General features: G+C 39.8%; 1 protein-coding gene across 5 annotated transcripts in view; it reads right to left on the bottom strand.

Moving 5' to 3' along the window:
• The window catches only part of LOC109911429 (KH domain-containing, RNA-binding, signal transduction-associated protein 3-like), a 157,574-nt gene extending 144,255 nt beyond the window's left edge, over positions 1–13,319 (bottom strand). For all 5 annotated transcript variants that reach the window (XR_007262029.1, XR_007262031.1, XR_007262028.1 and 2 more), the window contains exons 1-2: positions 13,023–13,319; positions 12,782–12,873 (exon numbers count right to left, since the gene is read on the bottom strand). Coding sequence is in view for 1 of the 5 variants with exons in the window: in XM_048596401.1 (XP_048452358.1) it covers positions 12,782–12,872 (91 nt within the window). In the remaining 4 variants the exon portion in view is untranslated. The remainder of the gene's footprint in view (positions 1–12,781; positions 12,874–13,022) is intronic.
• Positions 13,320–16,663: the final 3,344 nt, after the last annotated feature.

Raw genomic sequence — 16,663 nt, 5'->3', positions numbered from 1 at the left:
ATATACCAGTGAGGTGGGGGCCTCATCAGTTCACTGCTAAAAACCATGCTGAAGCATTTGCAAGAATTTTCAGCAGCAAGGCAGAGTGGATGATCCATCAATCCCCTTCTGGGGTCTCCTGCAGCTTAGTTGCTAGATTCCAAATAATTTAATTCACTTCATGTGATAATCATAAAATGGCTGGAAGTACTGGGCCTTGATAGACTATGGGCTGGACAACATTCTGGCATTAGTACTGAAAAGGTGTATTCCAGAACAAGTGCATTCCTAGCCAAGCTGTTCTGGTACAGTTATAAAATATGGAAAATTACCTAGGTATGTCTCGTACATAAAAATCAGGAATAATCCAACCAAACCAATTACCACACCATCATTCTACTCTCAGTAGTGAAGTGATAGAAGGAGTCTTCAACTGTGCTACCAAACAGCACTTAATAACCTGCAGTTTGATATTCTATTTGAGCTCCATCAGAGCCACTCAACTCTTGACCTCACTACACCTTTAATTCAAAATGAACAAAAAAAATGATGAGCTGAACCCCAGAGGGGAAACAAGAGCACATCAAGACCTCATTTGTCCAAGTGTGGCATCAAGGAGCCTTAGCAAAAGATTAGGACTGGGGAAAACTCTCCATGGGATACCTAGCACAAAAGGAAGATGGTTGTGACCTTTTGGAAGTCAAATCATTTCAGCTCGAAAACATTTCAGCAAGAGTTCCTCAGGGTAGTATCCTAGGCAAATCATCTTCAGCTGCTTCATCTAAAGGTCACTGTGGGCCACTCACTGATGATTGCACACAGTGGTCAGCATCAGTGAATCCTCAGTTCATACATGGTCAACATCCAGGCTTGGGTGGATAGGATGCAAGTCACAGTAGTGCTACAAATGCCATGCAAAAAACCATTTCCACAGAATTAATCTATTCATTATCCCTTGAAATTCAATGGCACAATCACTGAATTCCCCCCACTGTGAACATTCTGGGGCTACCAGTGACCAGAAACTGAACTAGCCACAGAAATACCCACGCTACAGCAGCAGGTCAGAAGTTGGGAATTCGGTGTAAAACGTCCTCTGACTCCTCAAAGCCCCGCTCACCATCTACAAGGCAGAAGTTAGGAGTGTGAAAGCGTACTTTCCACTTGCCCGAGTGCAGCTCAAGTAACTCGATACCATCCAAGACAAAGCAGCCCTCTTGATTAGCACTCCATCTAATACCTTCAACATTCACTCCACCACCAATCCAACCTAGCAGTGTGCACCACAGTAACACACCAGGGTTCCTTAGGCAGTACCTTCCATATTTATGGCCTCTACCACCTAGATGCAAAAGGGAAACCACCACCAGCAATTCCCCAAGTCACAGATCATCCTAACTTGGAATCACATCAACATTCCTTCACAAAACCCCTCCCTAATAACACTGAGTCATAGAGTTATACAGCATGGAAACAGACCCTTCAGTCCAAATCATCAATGCTGACCAGATATCCTAAGTTACTCTAGTTCCATTTGCCAGCATTTGGCCCATATCCCTCTGAACCCTTCCTATTCATGCACTCATCCAGATGCCTTTTAAGTGTTGTAACTGTTTCAGCCTCCACCACTGGTTCTGGCAGCTCATTCCATACATTCAACACCTCTGCAAGAAAAAGGTGCTCCTTAGGTCCCTTTTAAGTCTTTCTCCTGTCCCCTTAAAACTGTGCCCACTTTTCTGGACTTCCCTACCCTATCCATGCCTCTCATGATTTTATAAGCCTCTATAAAGGTCGCCCCTCAACCTCCGAAGCTCCACAGAAAACAGCCCCAGCCTATTTAGCCTCTCCCTGTGGCTCAGACCTTCCAACCCCAGCAACATCCTTATAAATGTTTTCTGAACCCTTTAAAGCATGACAACATCCTTCCCAAAGCCTGGAGATTAGAATTGCATGCAATATTCCAAAAGTGGCCTATCCAATGTCCTGGAAAGCTGCAACACAACATCCCTATTCCTATACTCAACGCACTGACCAATAAAAGGCGACCATACCAAATGCCTTCTTCTACCCTTTCTCTCCATGACTCCACCTTCAAGGAACTATGAACCTGCACTGTCAGGTCTCTTTGTTCGGCCACACTCCCCTGGAACCTACCATTAAGTCCTGCCCTAATTTGCCCTACCAAATTGCAACACCTCATGTTTATCTCAATTAAACTCCATCTGCCACTCCTCAGTCGACTTGCCCACCTGATCAATCTCCTGTTGTAACCTTAGATAACCTTCTTCACTGCCCACTACTTCACTGCCAGGTATCATCTGCAAACTTACTAATCATTTCTCTGACATTCACAATCAAATTAATCATTTATATAAAAATGACAAAAAGCAGTGGACCCAGCACCGATCCTTGCAGTACACCGCTGGTCACAGGGCTCCAGTCTATAAAACAAACACTCCACCACAACCCTCTTCAAACCAGTTCTGTATGCAAATGACTAGCTCTCCCAGGATTCCATGTAATCTAATCTTGGTAATCAGATTACCATGCAGAACCTTGTACAATGCCTTGCTCAAGTCCATATAAACTGCATCCACCACTCTGCCTTCATCAATCCTTGTCACTTCTTCAAATAAAAACTGTCAAGTTTGTGAGACACGATTTCCCATGTACAAACCCATGTTGACTATCCCTAATCAGTTGTTGCCCTCCAAATACATGTAAATCCTGTCCCTCAGAATCCCCTCCAATAAACTTAGACACCACTGACATCAGGCTCACCAGTCAACAGTTCCCTAGCTTTTCCTTACCACCTTTCTTAAATAATGGCACCATATTAACCACTCTCCAGTCTTCCAGCACCTCACCTGTGGCTATCGATGATATCAACATTTCAGCAAGGGGCCCAGCAATCACTTCTCTAACTTCCCACAAAGTTCTAGAATACACCTGATTAGGTCCCAGGGATTTATCCACCTTTATGAACCACCTCCTCTGTAATATGAATACTTTAGGTATTACTGTTTATTTCTCCTAAGTTTTCTAGCTTCCATATCCTTCTCCACAGTAAATACTGACACAAAATACTCATTTAGTATCCTGCTCCTGCAGTGTCACATAGATGGTCTTGTTAATCTTTAAAGCAAAAGAGTAACTAGGGACAGAGTAGAGGCCCCATAATGTATTTGTAGAATCTGTTTGGATTTTTTTTTTAAAAAACCCTATTTGCCAAAGCTATCTCATGTCCCCTTTTTGCCCTTCTGATTGCCCTCAAAGTATATTTCTACTGCCCTTGTTCTCTGAGGAATTCACTTGATCCCAGCTGTCTATACCTGTCATACACCTCTTCCTTTATCTTGATCAGGGCCTCAATGTATCTAGTCATCCAGCATTCCCTGCACCTACCAGCCTTGCTCTTCACACTAACAGGAAGATACAGCCTCTGGATTCTTGATATCTCATTCCTGAAGGCCTCCCACTTTCCAACCATCCATTTACCTGCGAATAGCCCCTCCCAACTAAGAACTTTTAACTTTTAGATCATATCTACCCTTTTCCACAACTTAAAACTAATAGAATTATGGTCACTGGCCCTAAAGTGGTCCCCCATTGACACCTTAATCACTTGCCCTGCCTTATTTCCCAAGAGGGGGCAAAGTTTTGCTCCTTCAGTAGTAGGCTCATCCATATGCTGAACAAGGAAATTTTCTTGTACATACTTAAATTCCTCTCCATCCATGCCCTTCCCACTATGGTAGTTCCAGTCTATGATTGGAAAATTAAAATACCATACCATTACAGACATCTAAGATGTCCTTACAAATTTTCTTCTCAATTTCCCACTGACTATGGGAGGGGTCTATAGTACAATCCCAATAAAATGATCATTCTTTTCTTCTTTCTCAGTACCACCAAATAACTTCACTGAGGTTCTCCCAGGTGTATCCTCCCCAAGTACAACCGTAATGTTATTCCTAACCAAAAACGCCATTCTCCCTCATCTCTTGCACCCTCTTTCTATCCTTCCTATAGCATCTATATCCTGTAACATTAAACAGTCAGTCCGGCCCTTACCTGAGCCACATTTCTGTAATAGCTATGATATCCCAGTCCCATGTTCCCAAGCATGCCGCAAGTTCATCTGCCTTACTGGTCAGGCCTCTTACTTTGAAATAAATGCAATTTAATTTATCAATCTTACCTCATTTTCTGCCTTGCTCTTGCTGGTCTTGACTATTTGACTCACTCCTCTTCTCAAGTGTGCCTGCGTCACACTTCTCTTGTTTCTCACTATCATCTCCCCCCACCCCCTTACTAGTTTAAAGCCTCCCAAGGCAAGCAAATCTCTCCGCCAGGATATTGGTCCCCTTCCAATTTTGTGTCCAGTGCTGATTAAACGCTGCCTTAGGCAGCGATGCCCACCACCCAAGACTGGAAAAAACACATGCAAGGGCTCTATTATATAACAGAAATGTTTCTTCAATTAGATGGAGAATAGACTTTCAAAAAAGTCAGGATGTAGCATGCTATAAAATAATTGCAGCTCTCAGAATTTTTCAAAAATGTAACAGCAAAAGTGCAGCACAAATTACTGACACACCAGCATACAGTATTCAGTACCAAAGTTAATGGCTTCTTACATTTTAATCACAAGCAATTTGTAGACAACAGGCTTTGATCTACCCAAAGCTTAATAGATGGTGGTCAAGGTTTTAAACAAACTTTAAATAAAAATGGAGTTGGCATTTCTTTAGTAGACAAGTAACAACAAGTATGTTCTGTGTTTGAGGACTATGAAGTGTGATTAAATATTCTATTTGCTGTTTGCTCTGGTCAATGAATGCTTAAATAGCAGGTAACTACCTTCCCAAAATAGCACGATTACTTCCAAAATTATTCAAGAACCACTAATGCATCAGCTGTTTAGATTCTCCACAACAAAGCTCTGTGGTTGCTAAACTCAAATCATTATTCATGACTCATCACCCGTCAATGAAAAAAAAATTCTTTTGAAGACTCGCTCTAGCTATTAGACCAATGACAACATTATAATGGCTTGGTTACCTTTACAGTTACATTGAAGCCTTCATCCAATTTTATGGCGGAATTGGGAACAGGAAATTCTTCAACCATGTCAGCTATAAAACCAAGTGCATTGGAACTTACATTACAACTATTATTAGACAGATCGTGACAATCCCTTGAGCTATCATCATTGAGCTAGTTAACGGATACACAGTTTTACAACAAATTAATGCCAATGCTCAGTAAGAGGATCACTAGGATTCCATAATCCACCGAACAAGGTAATGAATAGTCCTGTGTGTAGACTAGCTTGCTAGAATAGGGAACAGACCCAATTAAAGTACTCACTGCAAGATTCTGTAGTGTTCATTATCATATATTGAATAGTTATTAAGATCCAAAAAGGATGATCCCTCAAGTGATACTCAACTGGATTTTCACATTTAACTGTACTCATTCCATTACATTAGCCAGTTCCTAGAGTTTCCTATGTGAAGCATTCTTATTGCTACCAAAATGGATTTTTTCAAGAATCCAATGTATGGATTCTATTCCATCCCACCCAAATTATTAAATGGTTTTATAAAACAGAAACAAATACTTAAAGTCTAAATCTCTCAATAATGGGTCTGACAGAAGTGAAAAAACAAAAGTTGATTGGTATAGTTGGAAAATGCTATGATCCTCATAGAGACCAATAACTTAAGAAAATTGAGTGATTGACTGAAAAGGAACCACAAGATTAAAGGTTTTCGCCATAACAAAACAAACAAAAAGCAGCAATGACTAAATACTATTTCCTAGGCAACTCACCCTCCATAGAAGACACCAGCTGTAACATTTCCGATGGCCAAAAATCGACCCTTCCATACTTATACTTCGCTCTTACACTTAACTGGGTACATCTTTCTCCAGGTACCAGACCAAAATAGTTCTCATATTCTCTCCCAAGTACAAAGATACAGGAGCATAAGTAGACAATTCAGTGCACCGAGTCTGCTCCACCATGCCATAAGATCATCTTCAACTTGGCATGGGCAATAAATGCTGGCCAGCAGACAATGCCTACATCACTTGAGTGAATAATAAATAACTCCACCTTCCTGCCTTTGACCGATAATCCTCAATTTCCTTACTAATTAAAAATGTGTCTCAGCCCTGAATATACTTATTGACCAACCTCCATAGCCCTCTATGACAGACAATTCCACATAGTCACTACCTTCAGAGAAAAATTCCTCATTTGTCTTAAATTATGCCTCTTGCTCCTACAGCTAACCACAAAAGGAAACAACCTATCCACATCTATCCTGCTAAGAAACTTGTATGCTTCAATAAGGCCTCTTCTTATTCTTCTAAACTCCAGTGAGTTCAGGCCCAACATACTCAACCTCTCCTCACAAGTATACCCCTCCATACCTGGAATAAACCAAAAAAACCTTCGTTGGACTGCCTTCATTTCCTTAGCTAAGGGGAGTAAAACAATTCAATTTTCCAGCTTTATTCTGGCTACTGCCTTGTATAATTTTAACAGATCTTCCTTACTTTGATACTTCATTCCATTTAACATGAAAACTAACAGTCTATTTGAATTTCTCTTACCTGATGAACTTGGCTGCTAGCTTTGCGATTCATATTTGAGGAACCGCTAATTCCCGTTGGCTGCAGCTTTGCGCAGCCTTTCTCCATTTAAATAATTCAGTTCCTCTGTTCTTCCTGAAGTACATAACACTGCACTTTCCCACATTATATTCAGACTCGAAGTTTTTGCCCGCTCGCTCAACTTATCTATATCCCTCTAAACTCTATAATCCTGACATCCCAAACATTTTTTGTCTCACCTGCAAATTTGGTACATTCATTTCCATTATTTAAAATCATGGAGCAAAAACATTATAAATAGTTGTGGCAATAGCACTGATTCCTGTGGCACAGTAATCACACGTTACCATCCTGAAAGTGGTCTCTTCACCCTAACTTGGTCTTCCACTAGTCAGTAAATCTCTATCCGCGCTAATATACTGCCCATAAACCATGGGTTTTTATTAAGTAGCCTTATTTGCGCTAACTTATCAAACACCTTTTGGATTTCCAAATGTAATTATACCTACCAGGTGGCTTAGCCTTTTGAAGGAAGTGACTGCCTTCCTCCTAACAGTTAGAAATTTGCCCTGTAGCACTTCTTTTTCTAGTTTGATTAAACAAGACTAATGCATTTATTTTTCAAAAATATGAAATTTGAAGTTTGTGGGAATTCTCTCAAACTTAAGGTAAAATGTTGGAATGAAAAGCTGCAACGTACACTGTTCTGATTTCTGCCTGACAAGGTACCTGGATGGATTGGTTATTGGAGCTTTAAAAAGGTGCCCATATTGTTTTACTGGGAAGAAGGTCACAAGATATTTACACCTGTTAACAACGACCAAGGTAACTGACTCTGGATGGGTTGTCAGTCTTCAAACCTCAGTGATATTAAGAGTCAGGATTTTTAATGCTGTTTATCTATTTCTACTCCCCAAACTAATTTCACAATGAGGGATGAATGAAATATTAAAATCAAATTTTCCATCATTGTTTTAACTCTTGTATACTCAATCTCAAACTACCACCCACATGAGGAATGCAGAAAATTGCTGCCTAAAAGAAGTACCTCTCTGCTCTTAAGTTTGTGCAGCCTGTGAGGCTCACTGATGTTTTCAGGAAAGCCTGAAACACCATTCTATGACCTATGGACTGCTTCTTTTTCAGGTGTTGCTAATCAGCCGGATAGAAATGTTAATTAATTATCATTTACACCTTACAACATCTTAGAATTAAGAAGTCATTTTCAAATATAAATGGTTTATAAATCCTGACATTCTCCAAAAACAGTTGTACAAGGCAAATTACTAACCGTTAAGAGGAAGACAGTCACTTCCTTCAAAAGGCTAAACCACCTTTTCTCAAAACTAAGGCTTCCTTATGCAAATTATCAAATTTTCACAAAAATGACAAAAACGAATCCAAGACCAAGGTGAAACAGAAGTCTTCAATATCCCTGTAGACCTCAAGAAACAAACTATAAATAAAAAATTACTATAAAATAAAACAAGAAAGGTACATACCTCTTTGCAAAGAAGTCCTCTCCCTATTCCACAAACCTTGTATCTCCAATACTCTCCCTCTACCTGGATCTCATTTTCCAGCCTCAACTGCCCTTACCTCTTAATTGAGAACTACCCATATACACAGCCGGTCAATCCTGTAATTTTCTCCAGCACGTCAATAATTGAATGGGTGCTACTTCCTACTTCCATCCCTGACTCTTCTCTTCCTTCCTTATGGAAACAACTTCAATCACAAACCCAACAACTCCCACAGTTCTCTTGACTACACTTCCTCACACCTGCCTCCTGTAAAAGACAAAAGCACTCCATTCCATTCTCCCGGTTTCACCACCTCCATTAGATGGGTTTCTGATGTGACCTTCCATTGGTTGCTTCCAACATGTCTTCCTTATTCTCAACTGATGATTTCTCCCTGCCATGGTTGATAGCAACATTAGTCATGTCCAAACCATTTGCTGCACTTTACCCTCACACGCTCCCACTCTTCCTAAAACAAATTATCTTATTGCCACTCCACTAATATCCACATTCAAAAGGATTATCTGTCGCCGTCTGGAGTGCTGCCACAAGACATATGCTCTGTCCCCCTCAGCATTCAAAGGGACTTTTCCTTTTGCAGCATCTTGGTCCACTCCATCACTCCTAACACCTCTTCACCACCAGCACCAGCACCACCACACCAAACGCCAGCATATTTGCCATTTACCCCCTATCAAACAGTCAAAACACACCTTACAGGTGAAGCAGTGATTTACTTTTATTTCCTTCAAACTAATCTAAGGAATTTGCTGATCACAATGTAGCCTTCTCTATGTTCATAAGACCAAATGCAAACTGGTAACCACTTTGCTGAACACTTCTGCTTTGTGTCCAAAGACAATCTTGATCTTGCAGTCGCTTGCCATTTCAATACACCGTCTTACTCTCATCCAACATTTCAGTACAAAGGTTCAATGAAGTTCAATACAAATTGCCAGAACATTTGCTTATTTTCTGCTTAAATCCTTGATAGCATCTCAATGTTCAATCGAGCAACTTCAGGCCATGAACACTGTCCTCAATTTTGCTTTACCCCACAACACCACCTCCACTACTTCATCTTGCCAGCAGGTGTTTATTCTCAGTACAGCCAGCCTATGTTCTACTATTAACATATACCATTGTCACTTATGCCTCATCAATAATCACTTCCCTACTACCATTAGCATTTAATTTGTCTTTTACTCTACAGCAGCTTTACTATCAGTTCCACTTGCTGCTCCTCTTCTCCCTTAAGCCCTCTTTCTCCTACAACATAAAACCCCAATCACTACTAAGGTTCTTGTGACACAGTGGTAGTATCCCTACACACAGCTCAGAAGGTCTGGGTTCAAGTCTAACTTCTTCAAGGTATGGGTCACAACACATCTAATGAGCTGGATTCAAAATCTGACATGCAACACTTTTCCAGCCCCTTTCCATTCCAATTAAATTGAACAGTAACTGTTTTTTTGTGACTTCACAAATGCTGCCAAACCTGGAGATTTTCGCCAGGACTTCCTGTGTTTTTTTTTTAAATTTATGTGCACAGACTCATTTGAAGTAGTCATACCACTACTGGTTTAATCACTTCAATTTTATAGCTTTACAATTGGCTAATCAGCTCACTTCTGCAAAATGTTTAACATAATTTAGTTTAAAAAACATTAACATTTGAAATAAATAAATAGTATTAATTTGTGACAAATCTACTGTTTAATCCAATCACAATTTCCAGCCCTGATATTACTAACAAACTTCTTTGTTTTGTCCAATAAATTTCAAGGATTGTGGAAGTAGTTGTTGCCTTAAACAAAATTCTATCTCCTACAAATATTATACCGAACGCACCCATCAGGAGCATAAAATATTGACAGAAAACAGTATTCTCAAATTTTGAACATCGGTATGTCAAATTCACAAAATAAAATCTAAATTTACATCTTATATACATTCACTTGTGCGCCCAAAAGTATCTCAAGCTATTTATGAAAGCAGATAACCGTTACTTAAGATACCAGGTTATCAATTTCAGGTTAGCTCCATAAATAATAGATATAAAATCTGCACACAATCAGATTTAACCATTTTCCAAGCCCTACAACAAATGGCATATCATGGATTTGAAGATTACAAGTGCAACCAACAGCACTGAAAAAGGTTATTCAAATAATTTAGTATTATATTTTTTATAATGAAAAGTTTCTAATTAGTATGTACACTTCATACAAAATAAGCGAGTGAATATTTCACTTATTCTGACCAAATTCTGCAAAAATGTGTTACAGATAGATAGTTGATCGGATAAATTGTTTCTGGTGGCTGCAGATGTACAATCTGAACACTTCAACTTCCTTGAACCACTCGTCTATTTTTTCATATTTAAATGATTAACTTAATTTAATTCACACATGTGAACTTCAGATCAGTTGAAAAGTCTAGATATATTTAAAAGAATGTATAGTCAAGTGACTTCTGCCCCACAAAATGGAAGCGTACAATTTCTCACAGGAAACCAATTTTATAATTGGCAAAAGAACATAACAGCATTCGAAAGAAACAGTCACAAAATACTGTAGTTTCAAGTTTTATTCAACCAATTTGTATTGCAAACAAACAACAGAAAGCATCCCTGAATCCAGTAGAAGTGACCTGAAAAACAAGCCAACAGTAGCATCTCCAGAGACACACACTATTGATTTCTCCCTACACTACTGTAGTAAAGTACTTCCAAAAGCAAGTATAAATGGGTGCCATTCATTACATGCAGCATACTGCTATTTATCATGGAGGTGTGTGGGCAGAATGCCCACATTACATGCTAAATTTTCAGCCAAAAATACTAACAACATCCATTCACTTATTTCCTTGTTATGGCTTCCATTCCAAAACCTGCCTTACACATTCGAATTAGTTACAGTTAGAACATCAGCAGCTTCATGTGAACATATTGGCAACAATTGTAATAAAAATGCACATTAAGCAACTACTCCAAGAAATTTTATACTTTTCTCTTAGAAAAGCCTTGAATGGCACAATTTTAATTGAACCAAGGTATTAGAGGGTTTGAAGTTTCATTAAAACTTGCAGGCTTCCCATTATAAAAATTCACAACAGTAAGAGACAAGTATAGGTAGCATGCCTGTAAAATATACCAAGTCAAAAGGCGCATATAGACCACTTTGAAAGTTAACAATGAGTTGCCACCCCTAAGAAAGTATTGTAAACAAGACATCTGTATTTCTACAATAAACTTTAGATTGTTAAATACCACATGTGCCTTTACAAAATCTTTAGCAAACTGCTTTAAGTTTACATACAGGTCAGTCAGCATACAAAAGAATTTAATACATCCATGGTATAACAATATTTTTTAAATTGATGAGGTCTTATTTTAATTAGATAAAACATTAGCTTAGACATGCTTTAATCTTCATCGGTTTAATGGCTGCTCATCTCAAAATCAAAAACCACTAAACTTGAAATGTATCAAAACATGGATAAATGAGTTAAATCTTTGGCATATCAAAAGTTAATTTTGCATGCAATTAAAATAACGACTACCAAATAAGAATGGTTATTTACCCCCATCCATCAGTAAAATGGAGCCCAATTTTGCCTTGGCTTTTGACTCATCTATACATTTTGGTACTGGTATACTTTATGTTAATCCATCTTCCCAGACCTCTTCCAAGCACTGCTTGGAGGCACCAAAATAAATCAAAGAACACTGAAACAATCTTCTAACATCTAGCTATAACTAGCATTTACAATTTTATTCTTCCATGATAAAGGATCCAGTTTTATCCGCAAGGCTCCATCCTTACGAACAAAGGCTTTAATGGGTGACATTTCTTCAGTCCAAACAAGTAATTTAACTGATACATTATATATGCAAAAATAGGCCTTTTCGATATATGCAGAATTCTTGTCCCACAAGTCATTTCAGTTTACATTGAGTTTATTGTGTCTACATACATATATTTTTAAAGGAAATTCAAAGACAATGGAAAAAAAGTTATCGCATGAAAGTTCACGGGACCAAACAGGCTGCCCAGTAAACTAACGCTGAAGTATGATTCAACATGAGTATATTAAATACTCAGACACGAATGAAAACCAAGAACAGATCAAGTGAACGATTTTTTTTTAAAAAATGCTCTAAAACGCATTTTTTTTTTTGCCTGTATTCGCAAACCTACACGCATGTCTCAATCGTGTTAACTGTTCAACAAAACTGAACTCTTCAAATCTACGTTTAGCGAGGAACAGCCAAAAACTGAAACAAAAATTAAAAATCAGACACATGCCCCCTTGGGCGAGAAGAAATGTCTGGATGTTCAGGAGTGTGTGAAACTAACAGACAACGGCAACAGAAAAATCTTCACTGATTTAAGCGGGGGAAAAATAAAAATCAGGAAATTCCTATCCACTCGGCAACTATTCTTACCCCCTCACAGCGCATAAATGTAAATAGCCAAAATTAAAATGAAAAAAAAATCAGTTACTCTAAATCAAGCCTTTTAAATAAAGACGGTTATATGCCCCATTACATTCTAATTTAGAGGTCTGCTGTGAATTTAGGTGTTCCCCACGAAGAATAATTGGAAAGTTTGCTTTTATTTACGTGATAAAAGATATTGTTCTTCTACCTGCTGTCACCAGCCTGGTGGCATGGATGAAAGAAGGGTCCAGACTGTCCTTCTCGGCCATCAGCTCGGGTAAGTACTTGTTATCCTCCATCCTGTGTAGCAAAAGGGGCGATTTGGATGATTTTAAAAGAAAACAGTTATTCAGTATAAAAGGGCAAAATAAATCGCATCCGGCTCTGCCGGCATAATTTAGCGTGTCTGGTACATTTAATCTTTAAAAACAAAAATTGAAATATAGTACCGAGGGAATTAAAAAACCCCGACTCCGAAGGAGAGTAAAAAGATCCCGGCTCCAAGGTGCCAATGCCGCCCTCGTGTCCCTCTGTCGTTTATCTTTTCTCTCACACAGACAAACACACACTTCTATTCACTTCACTCCTGCTCTGCTCTTTTCTCGCCCTCGTCTCTCCGTTTTTTTTTTACCCCCTTCCCTCCGCTTCAGGCGACAACGCAGATTATAAAGGACGATGAGGGGAGGGGGCAGGCTGAGAAATAGAAATCAAAAATAACCGTCCGCAGCCTCTCCTCCATCTCACCGCCCCTCCCGCGCCATTGGTCGGTCACACGTCAATCAGAGGCCCGTCTGTGCCCGCCCATTGGACAGCGTCTACGGGCAGTCCCTCCCTCCCCAATTGGAGCCCGGCTTTTTGTGGCGGCAAGAGTCTGTCCCCCCTCTGCCCGCGCAGACCCCTCCAACCCGAGCCCCAGGCCTGTCAATCATCTCATGGCCCGCCCCATGTCATCCCTGTCACGTCGCTCATAACCACGCCCTTTCCCCCAACGTCCATTCACAACCTTCCCTTTGTCCGTCAATCAACTTGTAGCCCCGCCCCACGACACTGCATTGTCAATCACCCCGATCCCCTGACCTAAGCACATGGCACGTCAACAAATCCTGGCCCCGCCCCCTTCACCTTGGCATTCCGGTCCCCCTCTCTCTTGCCCCGCCCAGTAAGCATCCCAGGACTGTGTCCCGAAGGTCCGCCCCCCTTCTAACCTGTATATCACTGGCCCCGCCCTCTCACCGGCCTGCCAATCATCCCCAAGAGCACACCCGTCCGCTCAGGTCCTTCAGTTACCTGGGACCTGTCAATCAAATCCGTCACTTCTCTCCCTCCACTTACACCATCCTATATCCCACAGCTAGTGGTAAAGTAACTCCTCAAACCGGCCGTGCAATAAACTGACTTCTCCGTCAGCTTCGTATTCTCCGAATCAATTTACCCGACATCTGGCGCTTTTTTTTTGTTTTTAAGCCCCTAGCCAATGTTTAATGTTTCATTTTGAGCTCAGTGCAATGAATTGCAACATGTTTATTGACATTTTTGTTAATTTCACAACAAATGCGCAAAAGGGTGAGGCGTTTTGACTGAATCCGACTGAAAATAAAGCAGAGTTGATAGGTCCATAATAGAATAGGGGTAGTATGTTTAGAATAGACATCATGCTTGCTGCTGAGATAGTAGTAACTGCAGATGCTGGAGAATCTGAAAAATCTCCTGCTCCTCTGATGCTGCTTGGCCTGCTGTGTTCATCCAGCTCTACACCTTGTTATCTCATGCTTCCTGCTGCTTGACTGGGGAGAAGTAACTCACCACTTGTGCACCACTTTTTGGGAAGTGGCAATACTGCCTCCCTGTGGTTTAAATTGTACTCTGCACATTTCCCCAAATAATTGCTGCATTTATTGCTGTTGAAAGTATTCGAATCATGTAACGTACCTTCATTTTATTCAGTCCTATCACTTTATTAATCACTTTTAGTAAAAATATGCGAACATAATTAACAGGAAATTAATTAGACCAAGGGAAAGCAAGACTTGCTTTTTTTTTTATCGTTTATCATAAGCTCAGGCCACTCCAAAGAGTTACAGCCAGCGAAGTACTTTTAAAGAGTGGTCACTTTTTCAAATTGGAAAACGCAGCCACAAATTAACATGTAGCAAACTCCCAAGACAAACATATGTTAATGAACAATTGGACTTTTTCATAATATTCATTGAAGGATAAATATTAGCCAGGACACCAGGTTATCTCCCTGTTCATCTTTGAAACAGTGCTATGGAATATTTCACACTTGCCCGAGAGAGCAGACCTTCCTTGGTTTAATGTCTCATCTGTAATTTGCAAGACAGAAAGGTACCAATAGAGTAGGGCAAGCAGCATCATAGGAGCAGAGGTTCATCCAGCCCTGCACCTTGTTGTCTCGGATTCTCCAGCATCTGCAGTTCCTACTATCTCCGGTACCAATAGAGTGTTCTGTTTCCCAAATGCAATGAAACTCTTAGTTTAGTAGTTTTGTCCTTTTTTTCCGACTTCCTTGCCCTGAATGTGTTAAGCCTTATTCTGGCCACATTCAGTTGCATGTCCGAGTAGCAATTGTTCAATGGCGACGAGCCACTGACCTGACTGGTGTGGAACAGCAACTCTCCAAAATGAAGGATGCCTTTGGAGAAGATTTGTGGAGGATGTTTGGAATGATATTTTCTAACTTCTACAGATCTCGAGAAGTTAAGGGAAGTATTTGGAAAATATTGAGTTATTAATCAAGTTACAAATTCTCTTTTTGCAGAATTAATGGCAATATCTGGGTGTGGAAAAGTACATTACTGTTGAGGTATCAATGGACTGAACATATTTTACTCTTAAGAAATTCCCTCTCCGACGCCTCACTACGGGAAACTTTGTTGACATGGAAGAGTTGGACCAAAGGGTCTGTTTCTACACTGTATGATTCTGACTCTGATTCTATAGAAAATGTCACAGTATTATTTAAAATTGTCAGTCAGGCTCACAGTGTGGCAGACTCATATATACTGCAATCTAGGTATATTAATACAAACAACCATGTTTTTACAGTCGGGAAGATGTACCAGCATTAGGCCTATTTCAACCCAACAAAGTAGGTGACAGTCTATTCGCTGATTCATTTCTCAGGGGAATGCTTTTATATTCAGAGTGGCACGGTTTGCCAGTTACCTGTCAGTCATCAATAACTGTTGCATTCTGAATGCAACTTCTTTACCAACCAAAGTCCATTTGCCAATAAACCAGCACTGTCCTCTCCTAAGTATAAATGTTCATTTTCCTCTTAATATAGTATTTTCATAAATTGTCCTGATGACAGCAATTCAAACAGCTTTGACAAATTGACTCCTTTTTCAACAACAGAGTCATTGAGTCACAGAGTTGAACAGTGTTAGAAAGAGACCCTTTGGTCCAACTCATCCATGCTGACCAGATATTCTCAATTAATTTAGTCCCATTTGCCAGCATTTGGCCCATATCCCTCTAAACCCTTCCTATTCATGTCCCCATCAAGATGCCTTTTAAATGTTGTAATTGCACCAGCCTCCACTATTTCCTCTGGCAGCTCATTCCATACATGCAACACCTTCTGTGTGAAAAAGTTACCCCTTAGGTCCCTTTTAGATCTTTCCCCTCTCACCTTAAACCTTAGACTCCCTACCCTGGGACGCAATCCTTGGCTATTCATCCTATACATGCCCCTCATGATTTTATAAACCTTTATAAGGTCACCTCTCAATAATAGTTGAGTTCTGTACTACTAAATGACTATAACAGTATCATTTGTTGTCATGTTCAAACTCTACAGTAATGGCCATTTGTTGCTGAACAGGTGTGGGGATTTTGCGTTATCTTTTTCCTCAAGCCTAGAACACAGAGACAGCAAGACTAAATATAGCAATGGCTTCTTATTTGCAACAAGAAATGTGATTCAGTTTGTAGTGTTTTAAAAAATAATCATTATAGCTCATTTGTAATTTGAAAACCCTGAACTTTTTAACTTGTGTATTTCTCAGCCAAAGCTGGAGTACTTATCTTAATAGTCCTGAGATAAATGAAAAACCAAATATGTCAG

The sequence above is a fragment of the Rhincodon typus genome, chromosome 4, assembly GCF_021869965.1.
Source record: "Rhincodon typus isolate 14 chromosome 4, sRhiTyp1.1, whole genome shotgun sequence".
In the NCBI taxonomy this organism is placed as follows: domain Eukaryota; kingdom Metazoa; phylum Chordata; class Chondrichthyes; order Orectolobiformes; family Rhincodontidae; genus Rhincodon; species Rhincodon typus.
Note: the sequence above shows the minus strand (reverse complement) of the source record. Positions and strands in the feature narration are given on the sequence as shown.